At 40.1% G+C, this 27,010-nt stretch overlaps 1 protein-coding gene across 1 annotated transcript in view; it reads right to left on the bottom strand.

The window, feature by feature from the left end:
- LOC123769368 (LIM/homeobox protein arrowhead) overlaps nt 1-12,947 on the bottom strand; it is a gene marked incomplete in the record, with an annotated part of 163,112 nt that extends 150,165 nt beyond the window's left edge. The window contains 2 exon segments of the mRNA XM_069310037.1: nt 4,190-4,222; nt 12,710-12,947. Coding sequence (XP_069166138.1) covers nt 4,190-4,222; nt 12,710-12,787 — 111 coding nt within the window.
- Between the last annotated feature and the right edge of the window lie 14,063 nt (nt 12,948-27,010).

The following is a 27,010-nucleotide window of genomic DNA, read 5'->3' on the forward strand; positions in this document are numbered from 1 at the left end:
ACGAGGACAAGGAGCTGGGGTACGAGAACAAGGAGCTGGGGTACTAGAACAAGGAGCTGGGGGTACTAGGACAAGGAGCTGGGGGTACGAGAACAAGAAGCTGGGGGTACTAGAACAAGAAGCTGGGGGTACTAGAACAAGGAGCTGGGGTACGAGAACAAGGAGCTGGGGTACGAGGACAAGGAGCTGGGGTACGAGAACAAGGAGCTGGGGTACGAGAACAAGAAGCTGGGGAAAGAATGAGGAACTTTATCTTACATTCAGTTCACAGACCTCTTGACTGTCATTCAGTCATCACTAGCTTACTCTTCACACTCTCTGCTGCCATCTGAAGAAGCTATAAAGAGTGCGTCGTACCAGGGTAACCTTTTGTTTTACCAACAGGCTGGAATGAATCGTTCATACCATAATCTGTCATGTATATTTGTGACGAATATAGTGGTAGGTCAATTATAGGCCTACTGGTAGTGGATGCCACTGCTAGGGTGTCGGAGCTAACGTTTGTGTACACACACATACACACACACACACACACACACACACACACACACACACACACACACACACACACACACACACACACACACACACACACATGTCTTTGGATGACCAAATTTTCCTATACTTATTTAAGGTGTCACACTGCTGTGTAATTAAAATGATATGAATTGATAATAATTAAAACAAATATAAATAATATTATATATATATATATATATATATATATATATATATATATATATATATATATATATATATATATATATATATATATATATATATATATATATGTCGTACCTAGTAGCCAGAACGCACTTCTCAGCCTACTATGCAAGGCCGGATTTGCCTAATAAGCCAAGTTTTCATGAAATAATTTTTTTTCGACTACCTAACCTAACCTAACCTAACTTTTTCGGCTACCTAACCTAACCTAAGCTATAAAGATAGGTTAGGTTAGGTAGGGTTGGTTAGGTTCGGTCATATATCAACGTTAATTTTAACTCCAATAAAAAAAATTGACCTCATACATAATGAAATGGGTAGCTTTATCATTTCATAAGAAAAAAATTAGAGAAAATATATTAATTCAGGAAAACTTGGATTATTAGACAAATTGGGCCTTGCATAGTAGGCCGAGAAGTGAATTCTGGCTACTAGGTACGACATATATATATATATATATATATATATATATATATATATATATATATATATATATATATATATATGTATATATATATATATATATATATATATATATATATATATATATATATATATATATATATGTACAACGACCTTGTAACCATCAATCACGGTTATCTTGAGGTTATCTTGAGATGCTTTCGGGGCTTTAGTGTCCCCGCGGCCCGGTCCTCGACCAGGCCTCCACCCCCAGGAAGCAGCCCGTGACAGCTGACTAACTCCCAGGTACCTATTTACTGCTAGGTAACAGGGGCATTCAGGGTGAAAGAAACTTTGCCCATTTGTTTCTGCCTCGTGCGGGAATCGAACCCGCGCCACAGAATTACGAGTCCTGCGCGCTATCCACCAGGCTACGGTGACGTGATTGATTTCGTTCCGTCGTATTCAGCGCTTTTTTTGGTCCACATTCGATGTCTTTTTTTATTAAGATTAAACCAATATTTTGTGTTTACAAATCTAGTATTTGTGTTTAATATACTTTTTTATATTTGATTTATGTACCAACAAAAATGCGCTGATTCGCTTTTTTGTCTTTTGTTTAAAAATCTGTTTTTTTTTGCTAAATATTACATTGTAAGGCCTTTGTACAAATGTTAAAATATCCAACGTTGTAATTATTAAATTACTACTACGCGGCGGAAAAATTTACATTTATAATGTATATTTTTATTTATTTATACAAGAGTTCTTACATTCTTGTACAGCCAGTAGCACGCATAGCGTTTCTGGCAAGTCCTTAATCCTATGTTCCCTGGAATACGACCCGCCAAATCGCTTAACAACCAGGTACCTATTTTACTGTTGGGTAAACAGAGGCTACAGTTAAGGTTTGACGCCCAGTAAATCCTCCCCGGCCAGAATACGAACCCAGGCCAAAGCGAATCGCCAGGCGAGTGTCTTACCACTGCGCCACGGGGAGTGCTTATATAGCAGACGAGCATTTCTAAATTGTAGGAATTAAACTTCTGAAAGCAACCCCTCAGTTCTCTAGTATTAACTAGTACAAGAACTAGTCTGAGGGGAGGCCTGGTTGGGGCCGAGGCCTGAGCTGAGGAGGCCTGGTCGACGACCGGGCCGCGGGGACGCTAAGCCCCGGAAGCACCTCAAGGTAAGGGGGAGGGGGGGGGGGTCGTTAGCCTTGGCTAAGGTCAATAAACTATAAGCTCAGAGTACCTGTTAATGTCTTGTTTCTCTGATGAGTACTCCCTTTGGGAGGAGCCTGGCCGAGTGATACATGATACTGCCTGGACACATACACCAATCATATGTGTGCATTTCAGTCAGACAATCGCACTCAAACCTCAACCACCACGCACTCAAACTTCTATTTTCTATTGTCACCCATCATATATGCCTACTCCATCATCTACCATACATCTATCATATCTCTACACCATCCAGAAAATCCCACATAATCCCCAACCGTCACTATCATCAACCTATCAACGACACTATCACCAGCCTTACACCCAATCACCATCCACATTCTCCCCTGTGTATGTCCAGAGTGTAATTTGTATATATATATATATATATATATATATATATATATATATATATATATATATATATATATATATATATATATATATATAATATGTACGGAGGACGGAAGGGGTCATATTATTATTTTACAAATCTTCATGCTTATTGCGAGTTTGGCGTAGGCTACTTAGCCCAGTAACGACAGAAATAAATATGTAATTTACTCCTAAATGTAAATATTTAGGTAAATAAATTTACCTAAATGTAAATTTACTTACTAAATGTAAATAGTAAATAAATAGTAAATATAAAAATGGGTTTATTTGTCACTCACAACGGCAGGAGGTTCTCCACAACGGAAGCAGTCAACAATATGCCAGCAATGACGTTGTCACGATCTCCCTGATATTGTAATCAGTCAATCACTTGCCAATGTTCCCCTTCCCGCGTTGAGATACGGCGACTTTTAACAAATTTCATGTCAGTTTAACACGTGTAATTAAGCACTTAACGCGTTTTCAAATTCAATTACTGGTGGTGGTATAGTACATGAGAGCTGTGAGTTGTGTGGGGAGTGAGAGAGGTTAGTGGAGAGGTGATTTAGTGTGGGTGGAAAGGAGAGAGGGGCGGGCTGCCCCGGACAAGGGTAGGGGGACTGTAGCAAGCCTAGCCGGCCAGAGCAGCTTCATGTACATAGCTTTATGTACATGTTCATGTACATGTGTGGTAGTTGTGGCCTGGTGGGAGGCAGCCTTCCATGCATCTCTGAAGGGGCTACCGCACGCTGCTATTTTACACTCTCCTCCATAAATAAGCGAGGAAAGTGAGCTGACAAGAGCAGCATACCGACCACGAACGCACACTGCCGCTGAGTGAGACGGAAAATGGCGGTAAATTCAGATTAGCCAAGAGAGATTATTCACCTTGTTTGTATATGAAGACATTTAACAAATGGTTATCCAACAAATCTTGTTCTGCATAGACGGTGTATTTTGTCTCAGGTATCTTAAGCGAGAGGAGAAAAGGGTTAGGACTGGAAGGTACCGTTTAGCATGCACGAACCTCTGTAGCAAAAAGCTTGCTCAAATGTACTGACGAATGTTGACTAACCGCTCGATAAACATTAGCGAGACTTTCATAGTATTGATAACTCTCCTCTTGCCTAGCCTAACGTCCCTCCCAAATTATAAAATCTGTTTAAGTATTTTTATAAACACACATGAGTAAATAATATCTTACACATCCCCCTCAAACATAAATTCCATTGAAATTAAATGACAAAAAGAATGGCAAACACTAATGGCGTGCGTCTGGTCAAAGACCACATAAAGAAATCACTTTATTTGAAACAGAAACTAGCAAGCTAAAGCATTATACAATGTTCTTTGGACACTACTCACTTTGGCCAGTCCCAGTAACTGCACCGTTCATTAATACGTATCGAGAGAGAGAGAGACAGTACTGGTAGTGGCGAGAAGTGGTCTAGACGGGCACTTACTTTGACCATGGGGGCTTTCGTTCTGCTCAACTTCTGAAAGACACAACAGTGGGTTCTAGTACAGGAGAGTGGTCATCAGGGAAGGGAGGATGGGAGCGTCCATCCATTTCAAGTTCAAGTTCAAGTATGTTTATTGAGATAAGCAATAAATACATCTCAAAGGGATAGAGTAGCTTAGGCTATTTCTACCCCCCGTCCATCCATTATACTGGCTGTATCTCATTACCCAAACACTGCTATGAGCCTAACACACACACACACACACACACCTCAGGATGCCACTGCTGTGAGCTCAACACACCACATGATCTTACTCCTTGCATGACAACAGTGCTAAGCTCACAACATTGCAGATGAAAATATGTTCTATATTAACATGATCAAAATATAGAAACTTGATTACTGTAATATGGTTATATGTTTCTGGTCCAATATACTACAGCAGAAGCATATATATATATATATATATATATATATATATATATATATATATATATATATATATATATATATATATATGTATATATATATATATATATATGTATATATATATATATATATATATATATATATATATATATATATATATGTATATATATATATATATATATATATGTATATATATATATATATATATATATATATATATATATATATATATATATATATATATATTGATAATAAAAAATACTGATAATATATATACTGATAATAAAAAATGCTGATAATATATACTGATAATAAAAAATACTGATAATATATACTGATAATAAAAAATACTAATCTTGTTTGCTATACTGTTCGCATTAGCTCATTTAAATGAAAAATTACAATTGTTGAAATAAAATTGATTTTAAATGTCAATAATTACTAAAAGATAAAGCTTGATTCGCACAATGAAATTACATATAATATTAATATATTAATTAGGAATTGGTTAGCAATATTTAGTATATATATATATATATATATATATATATATATATATATATATATATATATATATATATATATATATATATATATATATATATATATATATATATATATATGTATATATATATATATATATATATATATATATATATATATAAATATATATATATATATATATATATATATATATATATATATATATATATATATGTTGGACATTGTACAGTATATATATATATATATATATATATATATATATATATATATATATATATATATATATATATATATATATATATATATATATATATATATATATGTCGTACCTAGTAGCCAGAACGCACTTCTCAGCCTACTATTCAAGGCCCAATTTGCCTAATAAACCAAGTTTTCCTGAATTAATATAGTTTCTCTAATTTTTTTCTTATGAAATGATAAAGCTACCCATTTCATTATATATAAGGTCATTTTTTTTTTATTGGAGATAAAATTAACGTAGATATATGACCGAACCTAACCAACCCTACCTAACCTAACCTAACCTATCTTTATAGGTTAGGTTAGGTTAGGTAGCAGAAAAAGTTAGGTTAGGTTAGGTTAGGTAGGTTAGGTACTCGAAAAACAATTAATTCATGAAAACTTGGCTTATTAGGCAAATCGGGCCTTGTATAGTAGGCTGAGAAGTGCGTTCTGGCTACTAGGTACGACATATATATATATATATATATATATATATATATATATATATATATATATATATATATATATATAATATATATATATATATATTATATATATATATATATAATATATATATATATATTATATATATATATATATATATATATATATATATATATATATATATATATATATATATATATATATATATATATATATATATATATATCAGAGCCTTGAACCACAGACCACACAAGCACCACAGGTCTACCTACTAAGCCACTAGCACCCACAATAAGGAAAGATTACAGAATATATATATATATATATATATATATATATATATATATATATATATATATATATATATATATATATATATATATATATATATATATTGGCCTATTATGTTGGACATTGTCTTCTGTGTTGGCATCGATATGTTCTTGTCTTGTCCTTACTCTCATGGTGGGTAGAGTAAATAGTTCCGTGATTTGGGTGTTCATGGTAGGACGTTCTATTCTTATGAATAGAATAGAGATATAGAGTATAGAGATATAGATATAGAATAGAGATATAGATACAGAATAGAGATGAATAGAACATAAGAATAGAGCGACCTACCATGAACACCCAAATCACGGAACTATTTACTCTACCCACCATGAGAGTAAGGACAAGACAAGAACATATCGATGCCAATATATATATATATATATATATATATATATATATATATATATATATATATATATATATATATATATATACACACACAATTTTTATTAAAGGAAACATGAATTACTTAATAAATCAATATACTGGAAAACACGCAAAGCACTAATGTGTATTAAAATCATTTTGAATTATATGTAATATATGTTTACCTCCGTCTATATTTACACCATACAATAGATTTTGCCATTAAACGAACGCGTCTGCACAAAATACATTGACTCTGCCCCCTAAAATTAACGTTTTCATCTCAAATGTCATGGCCAAGATCAAAATAACGTTTGGGTTATTGATAGGGTGGTCGTTTAGATTAGGGTTCGACAGGGGGGGTTGTCGTTCCTGTCGGGAACGGTGTTGTTTCTGTGGCATACCCGCGCAATTTTGGGTTCCGTCGGTGGTGTGTAGTGTATTTGTCGTTCAGGCGCAATAGTCAATATTATTGTCGTTCGTTCAGCATACTTTAGCCTCGTTATTGTGACTCGTCGCCTGCTTATTGTCGTTCCATTTATAGTAGCTGTAGGCACGGGTTATATTGGTGGGTGACAGGGTTCTTATGAGGAAATTAGACTTCGGTGGGAGCCTTTGGCAGAATGACTTAAGTCTATAGGGTTATGAAACTTAGGGTTATTGGCCTGTTCTTCGACGCAAGTGATCATGAAATGATAATTTTGTGATTATTTCATGTTCATTTCGTCATCATTTGATGATCATTTCGTCATCATTTCATGATCATTTCGTTATCATTTGATGATCATTTCCCCATGACTAAGTCTATATAGAATGACTAAGTCTATAGGGTTATGAAACTTAGGGTTATTGGACTGTTCTTCGACGCAAGTGATCATGAAATGATAATTTTGTGATTATTTCATGTTCATTTCGTTATCATTTCATGATCATTTCCTCATTTTATGATAATTTCGTCATCATTTCATGATCATTTCGTCATCATTTAATATTCATGAAAATGTGCAAGACAAAATTGGGTGGTTATACGGGATTGGGTGGTTATAGATAGGAGCTGCCTCGTATGGGCCAATAGGCCTTCTGCAGTTACCTTTGTTCTTATGTTCTTAAAAGCTCACTAAGCTCTTCTTCATATTGTTTTAGAACCCTGGCAAATAATTTGTATCAGGCTCTGATGGACATATTGGGTTTGAATTTTACCAATTGATTTAATAACTTCCTCCCCCCCTAGTAACCACTGAACTAGCCAACTTATTGTCCTCCTCACATCCTGCAAAGCTGTAGGCACAATGTCAGTTCTTCTTTAGTAAATACAGAGACTAAGTACTTATTTAAAATACTGTACCGCCTATTTCTGTGACATCAATTACCTGAACTGTCTCAATTTCCAATAAGAATTGTCCTAATTTTTATTTGATAAAAAAAACTGGTTTAGGGTGTGTATTTTCCTGTCCTGCTTTGTGTCTCTCATAATTTATTTTATAATTTCTTATTTCCTTTTTTTAAGATTTATTAGTATGGTGACAAAATGTTCTAAATAGATTTCTCCTTTATTTTGATCTAAAATAATTCGTAATTTAGCTCTGTTTAATTGTGATTACTTTAGTGTTAAAAATGTATTATCGTTATTAATAGTTTTCATATTATTATTACATATATTTTTCTGATTTATTAACACATTATTACTTGTATTACTTGTTTGAATTCTGACTAGTATTATTAGTTGTATTAATTCTACTTAGTAAATTGTATTAATTCTGATTAGCATTAATACTTTAATTTTTTTTAACTAGTATATTTACTTGTATTAATTCTGACTGGTCACTATTATTAATTATTGTATTATTACTATTATTTTCATATCAATGCTAATACTAGCATCATTCATGGTATTAATAACTAGTATTATAATAGCTATTATTATTATATGATTAATATTGTTATTAGTATTTTTAACATGTCATTAAAGTTACTTTAATGTTTGCCAGTTAAAACTGGACGCTTTCTGTACTCTGTATGTTATCTGTAGCATTAAGGGGATTCTATATTTTAATTGAATGTTTTTAGCCTAACATTGACAAGATTTTTAAAGTGATAAAGTGATAGTATGTTGTAGTCGCTAGCCTGTTGCAAAATGTGTTCCATATTTTGTTGAGTATTTCGGGTTATCTTTGAGGTTATCATGAGATGATTTCGGGGGCTTAGCGTCCCCGCGGCCCGGTCTTCATTTTTGTTATATACCCCCAGGAAGCAGCCCGGCGCAGCTGTCTAACTCCCAGGTACCTATTTACTGCGGGTGGTAAGTAGGCCAAGATTGGTCCACTCGTGTAAAGGTGGTATATACCACCGTCTGTCTGGTGGTAGTAACATACCGCATCTCTTTTGTGGTTGTGTGTTCTTGACGGAAGGATTTTGCAGAGGAGAGATGGTATAAGCAATATTTGAACTTTTGTAGAATACTCACAACCCAACCATATATCTCTTCCATGTTGGAGAGTGCGTGTACCTCCTGGATGGGGATTTCTGGGAGTTCCTCTACTCCCTCAAGCCCGGCCCGAGGTCAGGCTTGACTTGTGAGAGTTTGGTCCAACAGGCTGTGTTGCTTGGAGGGGCCCTCAGGCCCACATATCCACCACAGCCCGGTTGGTCCGGCACTTCTTGAGGAAAACTATCTAGTTTTCTCTTGAAGATGTCCACGGTTGTTCCGGCAATATTTCTTGCTCATTGGTATTGTGTCACGGTACGGTATTGTGTCACGGTACGGTATTGTGTCAAGCGCATTAACTTAGGTCAGCGCATCTAATGAGAAACAATCTTGAATTTTGTCTTGCAACTTAAGATATGACGGATATCATAAGATATGATATCTTAAGATAGGGAGCCGGTCGGCCGAGCGGACAGCACGCTGTACTTGTGATCCTGTGATCCTGGGTTCGATCCCAGGCGTCGGCGAGAGACAATTGGCAGAGTTTCTTTCACCCTGTGCCCCTGTTACCTAGCAGTAAAATAGGTACCTGGGTGTTAGTCAGCTGTCACGGGCCGCGGGGACACTAAAAAGCCCCGAAATCATCTCAAGATAACCTCAAGATAATGATTGGAGAAGAATCCTAAATTAATGGTGAGCGCTTCATTGCAGATCTGATTTTGGGAGTGGTAGTGTTCTTGCCTCTCTTAAAACATCTCAAGATAACTCAAGATAACTCAAGATAATCTAAGATGTTGCGCCCCCTCTCCGCAAAGATGGTAGTTTCCCCAGCGCATTTGGCTCCTACATTTGTCACATGTCCAGTGTGGAGCAATTTGTCATCAATTACCACTCTGGGGATTAATGGGTTGCATATCAGTGTTTTCTTATCTTAACCTTTTGACGGGACAATATATTTGGTGCGTCCGAGATTATCATATTATTATTATTATTATTATTATTATTATTATTATTATTATTATTATTATTATTATTATTACGTTGGCGAGAAAAATATATTTGTATAATGTATTGGTTCTGGAGATAGGCTTTGTTATTTATTCAGGTAATGTTCGTGTGTGTGGTTTAATGGTAATGTTATCCAACTTATCATGTTGCTATCCAACTCATCAATGTTGATATCCAACTCACTGGTATTGGGGACCGTGTTGATGTTATTGCTTAAGTGTTTGTAGATAATTATAATTTTTGCTTCTTGTTTCTTTGCTCGTTTCCTCACGTTGTTTGAACACATTGTCGATGTTCACTTGCATTATTGTTCTTACTCTTCTTGTTAGGTTAAAGTTCTTCAACTTCTCTCTCTTACAGTGAAACGGGACGAGTTTTTCTTGTTCTTTGTTATTTTTTTCTTGTTCTTTGTTATTTTTTCTTGTTCTTTGTTACTTTTTTCTTGTTCTTTGTTATTTTTTCTTGTTCTTTGTTACTTTTTTCTTGTTCTTTGTTATTTTTTCTTGTTCTTTGTTACTATTTTCTTGTTCTTTGTTATTTTTTCTTGTTCTTTGTTACTATTTTCTTGTTCTTTGTTATTTGTTCTTGATCTTTGCTACTTTTTTCTTGTTCTTTGTTATTTTTTTCTTGTTCTTTGTTATTTGTTCTTGTTCTTTGTTATTTTTTCTTGTTCTTTGTTACTATTTTCTTGTTCTTTGTTATTTTTTCTTGATCTTTGCTACTTTTTTCTTGTTCTTTGTTATTTGTTCTTGATCTTTGCTACTTTTTTCTTGTTCTTTGTTACTATTTTCTTGTTCTTTGTTATTTGTTCTTGATCTTTGCTACTTTTTTCTTGTTCTTTGTTACTTTTTTCTTGTTCTTTGTTATTTTTTCTTGTTCTTTGTTACTATTTTCTTGTTCTTTGTTATTTGTTCTTGATCTTTGCTACTTTTTTCTTGTTCTTCGTTACTTTTTCTTGTTCTTTGTAACGCCTTGTTGTTGTTTTTGCTACTTTTCACTTGTTCTTAGTTTGCTGGGAAATTCATTATATATATAATGTTGGTAAAGAAGACTCTTCTTTTTGTTATTATGTAACTAATGCTGTTATTGTTATTGTGTAACTGTTGTTTAAGATTCGCTACCTGGAACAAAAAGTTCCAAGTAGCACGGGCTATGGCGAGCCCGCAGTTTTTGTGTAACTAATGATGTTATTGTGTAACTACTATTATTAAGTAATGAAAATGTCTTCTCACAGACAGAATCATACAGGATAAAAACCTACACACACACACACTTGTGTATTTGTGTATTTTATATTAAGATTGACACCAAGTTAATCGAGGAGGCCTGGTTGAAGACCGGGCCGCGGGGACGTTGAGCCCCGAAATCATTGCAAGGTAACCGAGTCATTGACACTCTCCCTCGTGCTTTTTTTTTTTTTATCAAGGTCTGAAGTATGAGGTTAGGTTAGTTTAGGTTAGGCTAGGCTAGGCTAGGTCAGGTTAGGTTAGGGTAGGTTAGGTTAGATGGACGTAATTTCAGCGTTGAGATATTCTCACCACATACTCCAGACCTTGATAAAGCACTCGGGAAGGTTAGGTTAGGTCAGTTTAGGTAAGGTTAGGTTAGGTAAGGTTAGTTTAGGTAAGGTTAGGTTAGGAGGACGTAATTTCAGCATTGAGAGATGCAAGTCTCACCACATACTCCAGACTTTGATAAAGCACTCGGGAAGGTTAGGTTAGGTCAGTTTAGGTAAGGTTAGGTAAGGCTAGGTTAGGTAAGGTTAGTTTAGGTAAGGTAAGGTTAGGTTAGGAGGACGTAATTTCAGCATTGAGAGATGCAAGTCTCACCATATACTCCAGGCTTTGATAAAGCACTCGGGAGGGTACGAGAGGACCTCCTGGTGAACATCTTTACATCAAATGCACAAATACATGAGTGTTATTTTTTGTTATCCAATGTTGTGGTTGTTATTATGTAAATGTTGTTGTTGTTGTTATTATGTAACTTATGCTGTTGTTGTTGTTGTTATTATGTAACTTATGCTGTTGTTATTTTTGTGGCACATGTGGCTTGTGTTATTATATAATTAATGATGTTATCGTTTTTATGTAATTAATGCTGTTATGGTTTGTGTATAACCCGTTGGTTTTCTGTTGCTGGGTTACTTGTGTATAGCCTGTTAGTTTTGTGTTGCGCATAACAGGGTAAGGGATAACAGTAAGGGATAATAGTTAGGGACAACGGTAAGGGACAACGGAAGCCTCATTACTGAGCACGGATATTCGCCTGTCGTGCAAGTGTTCGTATTAAGTCATATAGTAATTAAGTGGTTGTATTTCTTACTGATTCATTTATTATATATATGGCAGTTAATTATATGACCTGAAAGATATTATTATTATTTTGATTCTAATCCTGTTTTTGTACATATCCGCCTATTTAGATACTGGTTAAAATATAAAATTATCCCACTGGAATGAAATTAGATTTTTTGAGAAGGGGATAAGCATAGCTTCTGTTAATATGATACACAGTATCCGGCCTCCACTGTATGAGAGACCTCTTGTTAAGCGAACAACTAATGCGGTCTGTCATAGTGGCGGAGATTAGAGATAAGAGATAATAAACAATGGCTGGAGCTGTCACAAGTAGAACAAGGGGGGGGGGCCGGAGGGGACATGGGACACTAAATTTAGGAGATTCATAGGTGATAATCTTCAAGGGGGAGGAGGAAGGGAGAATCAGCGTGGGGTGGAGTGATGGGTATCTTATCTGGCGCATCTTACCTTCATGCCTGCCACCACAGTCGTATCTTCCAAGGCTGGACTGCTACACTTGCCCGTCGGAGCTTTTGAACTACTCATGTGTGAGAAAAATGATAAATCACCGTTGTTTACGTTTTGTTTTCTTGGTTTTCGCCCCGATATTCCCCTGAACGTTTTTTTCCCGTCTCTTTCCTGATTATCACTTTTCCCCTTTCACCCGTACCTCACACACATAAACGCACACTCAATAAACTTCTGCCTAAACGCTAGACGGAACAACTTGTGGTGGTCCGGAGAGTCAATGCCATCTGCGCGCGCAGGGCCCCCGCGCGGATGTGACGTCACGGAGGGGCGGGGCCCGGCTGCCTCCTGGTTGGCCCGGGCGCGCGGGAGGGGCGGGGCCACGCCGTCATTACGCACTAGCCCCGCCCCCACTATGGATCCGGACAGTGTTTTAGGGTGGAGCTTGTTCATTAAGGTAGGAAGTTTGACAAAATTTCATTACTACCACCCCGCCTAATTTCTATTTTCATCATCCACCGCATTTTATGGAGTGTAATTTCCCGAGGACGATTCTCAAAGTGACATGAAAACATCATATTTGTGGGGTTTATGGACATCAAAAATGGGATAACGCCGTGATTTTTTGGGGGGGCTGGCATGAACTAGAGGTGAACAGGAGCAGCAGGATCGATTGTGGCTCGTCTGGTGGCGTCATGGTTGTCATGCCGCTAACTCAACGCAGAAATATGGTTACCTTCTCCCCGGCTATCAAAATAAAATCAGTTCCACACCAGTACTCGATACCCCCCCTCTCTCCTCAGGAGGGATTGACTGGGCGCGCTGCTGCTGATGCCCTCCGCTCTTCTTATCGTCTCTTATCTCAAGACTTTTGTAACCATATTGCCGGCTTTAATATATATATATATATATATATATATATATATATATATATATATATATATATATATATATATATAAAAACTGAGGTAGCACTTCCAGCATTCTTATATATATATATATTATATCATATATATATATATATATTATATCATATATATATATATATATTATATATATATATACATATATATATATATATATACATATATCATATATATATATATATATATATATTATATACAGCATTCTTATATATATATATTCTTATATATATATATATATATATATATATAAACTGAGGTAGCACTTCCAGCATTCTTATCCTCATGTACAGCAGCCAACGAATTGGTAGGGCAGATCCTACCAGAGCGTATGAGAGAGACAGCGGGAACTCGTGATCAAACGTTCATCGAAGCAGCCAGACAATGGGACACCATTGCACACCCTCAACCCCGACCACAAGTCCCAAAAGACCACAAGCAGGCCCACTGGGATAGCCCCATAATGGAAAAGACTGTCACAGCAATGATTGACAACGCTGATGCTGAAAACAAAGCCCGCCTCCTAGCGGTAACAGCACCCCACGCCGGGGATTTTTTATTTGCTGTGCCCAATGCAGCCCTGGGAACTCGCCTCAGTCATGACGCTCTCCGCATTGGAGTTGCCCTTCGCCTTGCCGCCCCCATCCTCACCGAACATAGGTGCATCTGCGGAACTGCGATGGCAGACCAATATGGTCGTCATGGTCTGGTATGTCGTAAATCACAGGGTAAAATTGCAAGACATGAAGAAGTCAACGACATCATCAAGAGGAGCCTCGCCACAGCCCGCTGCCCGGCACAAAGAGAACCACACTTATCCAGACCTAACGACCCTCAGAAGCGCCCTGATGGGGTCACCTTGCTACCTTGGAAGGATGGTAAGCAAGTGGTATGGGACTACACGTGCGCTGCCACACTGGCCAGTACCTACCTCCACTACAGCACACGTGAAAGCGGTGGTGCTGCTTCTTTCAGGGAATCGCAGAAAATTATTAAATACAGAGGTCTAGCACACTGCTACAGCTTTGTTCCGATCGGCTCGGAGACCCTCGGTTCGTGGGGAAAATGTGCATTGAAGTTCCTGAAGGAATTGGGGGACAAATTGATCAGCGCTACAAAAGACCAGAGAGCAAAAAGTTTCTTGTTCCAGCGCCTCAGTGTTGCGATTCAGAGAGGAAATGCCTGTTGCGTCTTGGGCACTAGTCCAACTTCAGAGGAATTCGAAGAAGTGTTTGACTTGCAACAATGATCGAACCCGTCTGTGACATTCATCAATGTTTCCCATTGTTGTGTTCTTCAAGAGATCCATAACCTTTAAGCACCTTTTTGCATTATTATTTTTGTATCAACCCATGTATATCTTGTAACCATCAAATGCATAATAAAGCACAAAAATATTCAAGGAAGGGGGTGGTAGGAGAAAAGCACACAGAAACTGTATTGGAGGGGATCTAAACATTCCCTCTAATGCGTTATGCGTGGTTTCCTCCGAGGCTATGGGTCCCCCTTCTTCCAGCTAGAGGTGGTACTCATCTATATTTATATATATATATATATATATATATATATATATATATATATATATATATATATATATATATATATATACACACGCATATATATATATATATATATATATATATGCGTGTGTGTATATAACTGAAAACTCCACTCCCCAGAAGTGTGTGTTCGAGTCACTTCTGGGGTGTGGAGTTTTCAGTTGCATATACGCCTGGGGACCATTCAGGCTTGTTCGCATATATATATATATATATATATATATATATATATATATATATATATATATATATATATATATATTATGGTACAACGGTATGTGGTACAATATATGGTATAGGACTATGATGTGGTACAACACAGTATGGTACAATAGAATGGTGTGGTACAATGGTGTGGGTGTGGTACAATGACATGGGAGTGGTACACACACTGTGGACCACGTAAGGGAGGAGGGGCATGATCACCACATACAAGATTCTCAAAGGAATTGATAGTGTAGATAAAGACAGGCTTTTTAACACAAGGGACACACGTACAAGGGGACACAGGTGGAAACTGAGTGCCCAATTGACCCACAGAGATATTAGAAAGAACTTTTTTAGTGTCAAGAGTGGTTGACAAATGGAATGCATTAGGCAGTGATGTGGTGGAGGCTGACTCCATACACAGCTTCAAGTGTTGATATGATAGAACCCAGTAGGCTCAGGAATCTGTACACGATTGAGAGAGGCGGTACCAGAGAGCCTGAGCTCAACCCCCGCAAGCACAAATAGGTGAGTAAACACACACAAACACACATACACGAAAGGCAGAGTTGTAGACCCAATAACCAAATATATGTTCAGTATCTTTAATATGTGCATTCTGCCTCTCCTTTCCCTTCTCTCTTTTTCCTTAATTACCTAATTTTCTTTAATTTTCCATAATTATCTTGAATTTGTCTCATATTTTAACACTTTTTGTAATTTGTTTATAGTTTCCTTTTCTTGAGATTATCTTGAGATGATTTCGGGGCTTTAGTGTCCCCGCGGCCCGGTCCTCGACCAGGCCTCCACCCCCAGGAAGCAGCCCGTGACAGCTGACTAACTCCCAGGTACCTATTTACTGCTAGGTAACAGGGGCATTCAGGGTGAAAGAAACTTTGCCCATTTGTTTCTGCCTCGTGCGGGAATCGAACCCGCGCCACAGAATTACGAGTCCTGCGCGCTATCCACCAGGCTACGAGGCCCCCCTATATATTCTGTCATCTAACTGAACATTACCCCAAACCTTTCATGTTCTTGAATTCATCATTTCAGCTTTTTCAATACTTTTTACACTTTCGTTCATGTATGTACTCACCTATTTGTACTCACCTATTTGTGCTTGCGGGGGTTGAGCTTTGGCTCTCTGGTCCCGCCTCTCAACTGTCAATCAACTGGTGTACAGATTCCTGAGCCTACTGGGCTCTATCATATCTACATTTGCAACTGTGTATGGAGTCAGCCTCCACCACATCACTGCCTAATGCATTCCATCTGTTAACATATGTGTGCTCGGGTGACTGTGTTGTGTTTGCGTGGGAGGTATAAAGGACCTTATACTGTACGTGGGAGTGCCGTGTAATGCTATGTCTCCCGTGGGAGAGTTCCAGGAAAAAATGGTATGTGAAATGACCGCATGAAAGGGGCCTGACAGCTGAGTGAACAGCGCATCGGATTCGTAGTCCTGAGATTTCGGGTTCGATCCCCGGTGATGACAAAAAAAAATGGGCAGAGTTTTTTTCACCCTGTTGCCCTGTTCACCGAGCAGTAAATAGGTACCTGGGAGTTAGACAGCTGCTACGGGCTGCTTGCTAGGGCTGTGTAACAAAAAGGAGGCCTGGTCGAGGACCGGGCCGCGGGGACGCTAAGCCCCGAAATCATCTCAAGATAACCTCAAGAAGAGGAAGATGAACCATCATTGTTGTTGTTGCTATAGATTCAGCCACTAGGAACAAGTTCCAAGTAGCACGGGCTATGGTGAGCCCGTAGTGGACTTACCTGGCACAGGAGCAGGGCAAGTAGCACGGGCTATGGTGAGCCCGTAGTGGACTTACATGGCACAGGAGCGGGGCAAGTAGCACGGGCTATGGTGAGCCCGTAATTTGGTACCTTTTGAGGTACCATGCTACTAGGAAGTAGGGAACCCTATTTATGCGTGTAAGGGCTCCCTGGGATTCTTTTTATATACGTGGAAGGGCTTCCTGAACCCTTATTGTACGCGGAGAGATCTTATAATACCTTCTATGGACCCTCTGATACCCTTTATGGACTAATAAATCCACAAGGGCCGTGATGAAGGTTCGAACTTACGGCCGGGATGATCCCAGACGCTGCCTTAGTCGACTAGGCTACGACATGGTAAAAAAAATTGCAACCGGGAGCTCCGCTGACTTCATACGGATCCTGCAGCCTCTCCGAGACACAAACCAGAGTTTTACACAATTCCCCCCATGCACGGACCCTTATTGTTCGTAGGGGGGACCTCTGGTATCGTGTTTTGCGTGGGAGAAGTCTCTAAACTCCTGCTACACGAGGGAGAGAAACCCGAAGCCTTACCTTAAGTAGGAGAGAGAGTACCTGGGGAGAGAAACCCGTAGCCTTACCCTAAGTAGGAGAGAGAGTACCTGGGGGGAGAAACCCGAAGCCTTACCCTAAGTAGGAGAGAGAGTACCTGGGGGAGAGAAACCCGAAGCCTTACCCTAAGTAGGAGAGAGAGTACCTGGGGGGAGAGAAACCCGAAGCCTTACTCTAAGTAGGAGAGAGAGTACCTGGGGGAGAGAAACCCGAAGCCTTACCCTAAGTAGGAGAGAGAGTACCTGGGGGAGAGAAACCCGAAGCCTTACCCTAAGTAGGAGAGAGAGTACCTGGGGGAGAGAAACCCGAAGCCTTACCCTAAGTAGGAGAGAGAGTACCTGGGGGGGAGAAACCCATGTAGTGGGTGGGAGGGTTCCTCTGGAACCATCAATTTGGTAGCATGACAAGTTGAAGCGCTAATTGCCGGCCCCGTGGCAGTAATCACCACGATGCCTCACCTGCAGCACCACAAGGATTAAGTAACACCTGCTGGATTAAGCAACACCTTCTGGATTAAGCAACACCTGCTGGATTAAGTAACACCTGCTGGATTAAGTAACACCTTCTGGATTAAGTAACACCTGCTGGATTAAGTAACACCTGCTGGATTAAGCAACACCTTCTGGATTAAGTAACACCTGCTGGATTAAGCAACACCTTCTGGATTAAGCAACACCTGCTGGATTAAGCAACACCTTCTGGATTAAGTAACACCTGCTGGATTAAGCAACACCTGGATTAAGTAACACCTGCTGGATTAAGCAACACCTTCTGGATTAAGTAACACCTTCTGGATTAAGTAACACCTGCTGGATTAAGTAACACCTGCTGGATTAAGTAACACCTTCTGGATTAAGTAACACCTGCTGGATTAAGTAACACCTGCTGGATTAAGTAACACCTGCTGGATTAAGCAACACCTTATGGATTAAGTAACACCTGCTGGATTAAGTAACACCTTCTGGATTAAGTAACACCTGCTGGATTAAGTAACACCTGCTGGATTAAGTAACACCTGCTGGATTAAGCAACACCTTCTGGATTAAGTAACACCTGCTGGATTAAGCAACACCTTCTGGATTAAGTAACACCTGCTGGATTAAGCAACACCTGGATTAAGTAACACCTGCTGGATTAAGCAACACCTTCTGGATTAAGTAACACCTGCTGGATTAAGCAACACCTTCTGGATTAAGTAACACCTGCTGAATTAAGCAACACCTTCTGGATTAAGTAACACCTGCTGGATTAAGTAACACCTTCTGGATTAAGCAACACCTTCTGTATTAAGCAACACCTGCTGGATTAAGCAACACCTTCTGGATTAAGCAACACCTTCTGGATTAAGTAACACCTGCTGGATTAAGCAACACCTGCTGGATTAAGCAACACCTTCTGGATTAAGCAACACCTTCTGGATTAAGCAACACCTTCTGGATTAAGCAACACCTGGTGGATTAAGTAACACCTGCTGGATTAAGTAACACCTGCTGGATTAATTAACACCTGCTGGATTAAGCAACACCTGCTAGGATTAAGCAACACCTGCTGGATTAAGCAACACCTTCTGGATTAAGCAACACCTGCTGGATTAAGCAACACCTGCTGGATTAAGCAACACCTTCTGGATTAAGCAACACCTGCTGGATTAAGCAACACCTGCTGGATTAAGCAACACCTTCTGGATTAAGTAACACCTGCTGGATTAAGCAACACCTTCTGGATTAAGCAACACCTGCTGGATTAAGCAACACCTGCTGGATTAAGCAACACCTGCTGGATTAAGCAACACCTTCTGGATTAAGCAACACCTTCTGGATTAAGCAACACCTGCTGGATTAAGCAACACCTGCTGAATTAAGCAACACCTGCTGGATTAAGCAACACCTGCTGGATTAAGCAACACCTGCTGGATTAAGCAACACCTTCTGGATTAAGCAACACCTTCTGGATTAAGCAACACCTGCTGGATTAAGCAACACCTGCTGAATTAAGCAACACCTGCTGGATTAAGCAACACCTGCTGGATTAAGCAACACCTGCTGGATTAAGCAACACCTTCTGGATTAAGCAACACCTTCTGGATTAATTAACACCTGGATTAAGTAACACCTGCTGGATTAAGCAACACCTGCTGGATTAAGCAACACCTGCTGGATTAAGTAACACCTGCTGGATTAAGCAACACCTGCTGGATTAAGTAACACCTGCTGGATTAAGTAACACCTGCTGGATTAAGTAACACCTGCTGGATTAAGTAACACCTGCTGGATTAAGCAACACCTTCTGGATTAAGCAACACCTGCTGGATTAAGTAACACCTGCTGGATTAAGCAACACCTTCTGGATTAAGCAACACCTGCTGGATTAAGTAACACCTGCTGGATTAAGATCCTGACTTGTGTTGATGGTATTTTGACTTTGTTCTTCAAAAATGATCCCAGACATGACGAAAAGACACACTGCTTCGCCAAAACAAAATATATAAACAATTGTTCGTCGTGTCAGTTCATGCTAACTCTAAATGCCTCTAAACGTACATAAGTTTGGGGATTTTCAGAAGTATTCGCGTTGGAATTCAATCAACCCTTTGCTCAGCAATTGTTAAGTAGGTTAGGGAGTATTTTTGTGTGTGTTTAAAGGTATAGTTGTAGGTAAATCCGTATAATTTGTACACTTCTCCACTGTTAGAACGAGGCAAAAATATATATATATATATATATATATATATATATATATATATATATATATATATATATATATATATATATATATATATATATATATATATATATATATATATGTCGTACCTAGTAGCCAGAACGCACTTTTCAGCCTACTATGCAAGGCCCAATTTGCCTAATAAGCCAAGTTTTCATGAATTAATATATTTTCTCAATTTTTTTTTCTTATGAAATGATAAAGCTACCCATTTCATTATGCATGAGGTCAATTTTTTTTATTGGAGTTAAAATTAACGTAGAAATATGACCGAACCTAACCAACCCTACCTAACCTAACCTAACCTATCTTTATAGGTTAGGTTAGGTTAGGTAGCCAAAAAAGTTAGGTTAGGTAGTCGAAAAACAATTATTTCAAGAAAACTTGGCTTATTAGGCAAATCGGGCCTTGCATAGTAGGCTGAGAAGTGCGTTCTGGCTACTAGGTACGACATATATATATATATATATATATATATATATATATATATATATATATATATATATATATATATATATATATATATATATATACATGTATATATATATATATATATATATATATATATATATATATATATATATATATATATATATATATATATATATATATTGTTTTTACTTTAACAAGAGCGATAGTTGGTCAACAAAAACCCGTAATTGTTGTTATGGTAGTTTAATTGAGCTGAACCACCATCACTGTTTCCATAAACAGTGACCCAGTGGTTACCAGGTCATCAGTCCTCACGGGTCAGAGGTCATTATAGTGAAGTGTGCGGGAGTGATTGGGCAGGACTCGTCCTATTTCACCTAACGCGTCGCATTTCTTACGGAATCGACCTATCGTTTAATTTTTGCCGATTAGTAAACAAAATGAAAGTACTGCCATATTGTCGTTTTCTGTGCATTGGCCTCGATGGGTGAGGTGGGTTGGTTGGGTTTGTATACGTTTCCGGTTAGGCCATTCAGGCTTTTTTTAGGCTTTTTTTAGGCTTTTTAGGCTTTTTAGGCTTTTTTACGGAGCGGTAAATCGAGAGAAAACGGGTTGGTTTGTGTGTGCTAGCGACCCCTGGCAGTTCTCTTTTGTTGCCTCTCAAGCACTCGCAAGATTGACTCTCTCAAGCACTCGCAAGATTGACGCAATCAAGCACTCGCAAGATTGACTCTCAAGCACTCGCAAGATTGACTCTCTCAAGCACTCGCAAGATTGACTCTCTCAAGCACTCGCAAGATTGACGCAATCAAGCACTCGCAAGATTGACTCTCTCAAGCACTCGCAAGATTGACGCCCTCAAGCACTCGCAAGATTGACACTCTCAAGCACTCGCAAGATTGACTCTCAAGCACTCGCAAGAGTGACTCTCTCAAGCACTTGCCAGATTGATTCTCTCAAGCACTCGCAAGATTGACTCCCTCAAGCACTCGCAAGAGTGACTCTCTCAAGCACTTGCCAGATTGATTCTCTCAAGCACTCGCAAGATTGACTCCCTCAAGCACTCGCAACATTGACTCTCAAGCACTTGCAAGATCCTTCGCTTCCTACACACAGACACATACAAGCTGTAAGTATGCCAATTGAATGTACTTAAAGTCTTTTAGCACTATAGTGCCTCTTTTACCAGTTTTGGTCCAGGGGCCCGAAAACATTTATATCCGGCCCTGATTATTGTTACATTGTCCGTTATTGGGGGGATGTCGACCCCTAAGGTCCCTGGGGCCTGTAGTTGATTGGTCTGCGGGTTCTGCAAACACTCCACGTAACGGTCACTCGTGTTACCTTGTTACAACTTGTTACGAAGTTGTTACGTCTTATAACGTTTTTATGAAAGTTGTGGCAACTTGTTAGATAGTTTATTTATTTATTTACATATATATACAAGAAGGTACATTGGGATTGAGAGGATACATAGCATAGTAATTATATTCTTGTAAAGCCACTAGTACGCGCAGCGTTTCGGGCAGGTCCTTAATCTAAGAAAATTTTAAGTAGGGAAATACTGTTACTGTTGGTAAATAATAATACTGTTATAATAAATAATAATACTGTTACGGTAAATACTGTTGTCACAACTTGTTACGAAGTTGTTACGTCTTCATATAACGTTTTTATGAAAGTTGTGGCAACTTGTTAGATAGTTGTTACAACTTGTTCGAACAAGTTGTAATAACCAAGTTGCAAGTTCGAACAAGTTGTAAAGACGTTGCAACAACGTCGTAGTTCCGTCGTGTGTTCTGGCGGGGATCGAAGGCGTAGTACAGTGGTCTACGTCTTCGACTCGCAACCGAGTGGGAACTGCGTTCGGTTTCTTGGTGGGACAGAAACGCTTGGGCACGTTTAATTTCACCTGATGCTCCTGTTCACTGAGCAGTAAAACTGATTCCCGGTAGCTTCGTAACTGTTGGGGTGGAAGGCCCGCAATTGGACATCGAAGGCTCGATAAATTCAGGCTTCCTGTCCCCTGATAACAGGAATTCAATACTAGAACCTTTTCTGCAATGTTGATTGTCAATTGAAGTGTTCATTATCAATGAATATCATGATGTGAACTTAGATGGTTATCTCTTGTTATCTTGAGGTTATCTTGAGATGATTTCGGGGCTTTATTGTCCCCGCGGCCCGGTCCTCGACCAGGCCTCCACCCCCAGGAAGCAGCCCGTGACAGCTGACTAACACCCTGGAACCTATTTTACTGCTAAGTAACAGGGGCATAGGGTGAAAGAAACTTTGCCCATTGTTTCTCGCCGGCGCCTGGGATCGAACCCAGGACCACAGGATCACAAGTCCAGCGTGCTGTCCGCTCGGCCGACCGGCTCCCCCTGCTCCCCCGACTGGTTACCTTGAGGTGGTTACCTTGAGGTGCTTCCGGGGCTTAGCGTCCCCGCGGCCCGGTCGTCGACCAGGCCTCCTGGTTGCTAGACTGGTTAGGTTATAATTTTGGAACTATTGACGATAAAGTCGAGAACGGTGAGGCGTTTGGTACAAATTCGCACACAAATACATTATTCCAAATCTCGTAACGATTTGCTAGGCTAGAAGCGCGGGAGAACCGTCCTTATGAGAGGAGTCCGTGAGGTCGAGTGTGTCTCTAACGGCCGCAGCTCCTGACATTAAAATAATTATATGCGGACCAATTAAGCATCACGGCACCTTGCTAATGAACAAACAGACGGTCTGGCACTCCACTAACGCACGAATTAACGTGGCACTGAAGGGCATAATGATGAGGGCATCACTAGTGCCAGAGGGTGATGCCTGTAGGGGGGTAGAAATAGCCTAAGCTACTCTATCCCTTTGAGATGTATTTATTGCTTATCTCAATAAACATACTTGAACTTGAACTTGAGGGTGATGCCACGTGGAATGGGTTGGAGTCAGGGGAAAGCGCTAAGTCATTACCATTATATAGCATTGGGAACGGGTTAGGATAACTTACGGGTTATTCATGCCCGTGCCACCTCTTGGGTGGCTTAATCTTCATCAATCATCGGTTAGGATAAGGATTTGGGATGGGACGGGGGAAGGAATGGTGCCCAACCCGGTCGGCCGAGCGGACAGCACGCTGGACTTGTGATCCTGTGGTCCTGGGTTCGATCCCAGGCTTCGGCGAGAAACAATGGGCAGAGTTTCTTTCACCCTATGCCCCTGTTACCTAGCAGTAAAATAGGTACCTGGGAGTTAGTCAGCTGTCACGGGCTGCTTCCTGGGGGTGGAGGCCTGGTCGAGAACCGGGCCGCGGGGACACTAAAGCCCCGAAATCATCTCAAGATAACCTTAAGATAACCCCCGCTCAGACGAATATCTTACGAACGTTTAGCCCAACCACTTGGACTGGACGGTAGAGCGACGGTCTCGCTTCATGCAGGTCGGCGTTCAATCCCCGACCGTCCAAGTGGTTGGGCACCATTCCTTTTCCCCGTCCCATCCCAAATCCTTATCCTGACCCCTTCCCAGTGCTATATAGTCGTATTGACTTTGTGCTTTTCCCCTGATACTTCTGTCCTGTTCTGTTACGAACGTTTAACGAAAGACATACGCTTTAAGACCGGTACATGGGGTGGGATTCGAACAGAGATCGAATTCCACCTCACGGAACAAAGCCAACGCCATCCTGGAAGACCCCGCCATGTGAGCAGGCACCCCAATCGTAGTTCTTTAAGATCCAGCTAATGGGAACTAAACTTTCCAAGTAGCACGGGCTATGGTGAGCCCGTAGAAATCTTACCTGTCACAGGAGCGGGGCTGTAACTGATATACACACCCGAGTCGTTTAATATTACAATAAGCGACCCCCTGAAGGCACCCTCAACGCTTCTGGCCAGGGGGTGGGGGGTGGGGGGTGGGGGGAGGTGGGGGTGGGGGGAAGGGGTGGGGGCAATAGATGGAACTCATTTCCTAGACTAATTGGCAGTGTTATCACCGAATTATTCGCTGGAGACCATTGCATGTGCGGCCAGGTTCATGAACTGGCGAGTCTACCTTTAGAAAAGAACTTTATTTACGATATTCGTCCTGTATCTAAATCTTACGATATTCGTTCTGTGTCTTAAGTCTTACGATATTCGTTCTGTGTCTAAGTCTTACGATATTCGTTCTGTGTCTAAGTCTTACGATACTCGTTCTGAACTGGCGTGAGACGGAGGTATAATGAAGTAAACTAACGTGAGACGGAAGTATAATGTAGTTTACCAACGTGGGACGGAGGTATGATGTAGTTTACCAACGTGAGACGGAAGTATAATGTAGTTTACCAACGTGGGACGGAGGTATAATGTAGTTTACCAACGTGGGACGGAAGTATAATGTAGTTTACTAACGTGGGACGGAGGTATAATGTAGTTTACCAACATGGGACGGAGGTATAATGTAGTTTACCAACATGGGACGGAGGTATAATGTAGTTTACCATCGTGGGACGGAGGTATAATTTAGTTAACCAACGTGGGACGGAGGTATAATGAAGCAAACCAGTGAGGGACGGAGGTATAATGAAGTAAAGCAGTGTGGGACGGAGGTATAATGAGGTAAACTAACGTGGGACGGAGGTATAATGAGGTAAACTAACGTGGGACGGAGGTATAATGAGGTAAACTAACGTGGGACGGAGGTATAATGAGGTAAACTAACGTGGGACGGAGGTATAATGAAGTAAACCAGTGTGGGACGGAGATATAATGAAGTAAACCAGTGAGGGACTGAGGTATAATGAAGTAAACCAGTGAGGGACTGAGGTATAATGAAGTAAACTAACGTGGGACAGAGGTATAATGAGGTAAACCAATATGAAACATATGTATAATGAAGTAAACCAGTGTGGGACGGAGGTATAATGAAGTAAACCAGTGAGGGACGGAGGTATAATGAAGTAAACTAACGTGGGACGGAGGTATAATGAGGTAAACTAACGTGGGACGGAGGTATGATGAAGTAAACTAATGTGGGACGGAGGTATGATGAAGTAAACCCGTGTGGGACAGATGTATAATGAAGTAAACCAATGAGGGACGGAGGTATGATGAAGTAAACTAACGTGGGAGCGCGGGCGAGCAGTGTGGGTGGTCGCGAACCCTAATTGACCGCCTCGTTAGTTACGCGTCTGGGTAATTAGTCCCTTAATTACCGGATGACTGGGGCGCCGTCAGCCACACCTGCAGTGGTGCTGATGAGCCGCTGACAGTCATGCAGGTGTGGGGGTGAGCCACTGACAGTCATGCAGGTGTGGGGGTGAGCCACTGACAGTCATGCAGGTGTGGGGGTGAGCCGCTGACAGTCATGCAGGTGTGGGGGTGAGCCACTGACAGTCATGCAGGTGTGGGGGTGAGCCACTGACAGTCATGCAGGTGTGGGGGTGAGCCACTGACAGCCATGCAGGTGTGGAGGTGAGCCACTGACAGTCATGCAGGTGTGTGGGTGAGCCACTGACAGTCATGCAGGTGTGGGGGTGAACCACTGACAGTCATGCAGGTGTGGGGGTGAGCCACTGACAGTCATGCAGGTGTGGGGGTGAGATGACAGTCATGCAGGTGTGGGGGTGAGCCACTGACGGTGGCTGACGGAACAGGTGTGGGGGTGAAAGGCTGATGTCCACACAGGTATGACAATTATTGATTTTAATCGGAATATCAACAAAACTCTAACACTCCCTGAGAGACTCGAACCCGGGCCGCCAAGGGCATCAGTCACTAGCAAGCTACACCCACTCTGCCATGGAGGTTATCTTGAGGTTATCTTGAGATGATTTGCACTATATATAGAGGATAGCGCTATAAATATACAAAGATTGCGAAACCCACACACATAGCCAGGTACCCGGCGTATAATCTACATCTATCAATGTTGATAATATTCTATAGATAATATTCTATCAATAGTCTACAGTCTAATCAATATTCTATAAAATAGAATATTTCTACGAGGAGTGAGACCAAACGCTTACGGTTAGACTCCGTCAACTTTCCTTCGAGAATTGTGAATGTATGTGGAGTGTCATAAGGGGGTCAGATTTCATCCCCCCCCATGCCACACATTAAGTAGGATTGGCT

This window comes from Procambarus clarkii, chromosome 66 (assembly GCF_040958095.1).
Source record: "Procambarus clarkii isolate CNS0578487 chromosome 66, FALCON_Pclarkii_2.0, whole genome shotgun sequence".
In the NCBI taxonomy this organism is placed as follows: Eukaryota; Metazoa; Arthropoda; class Malacostraca; order Decapoda; family Cambaridae; genus Procambarus; species Procambarus clarkii.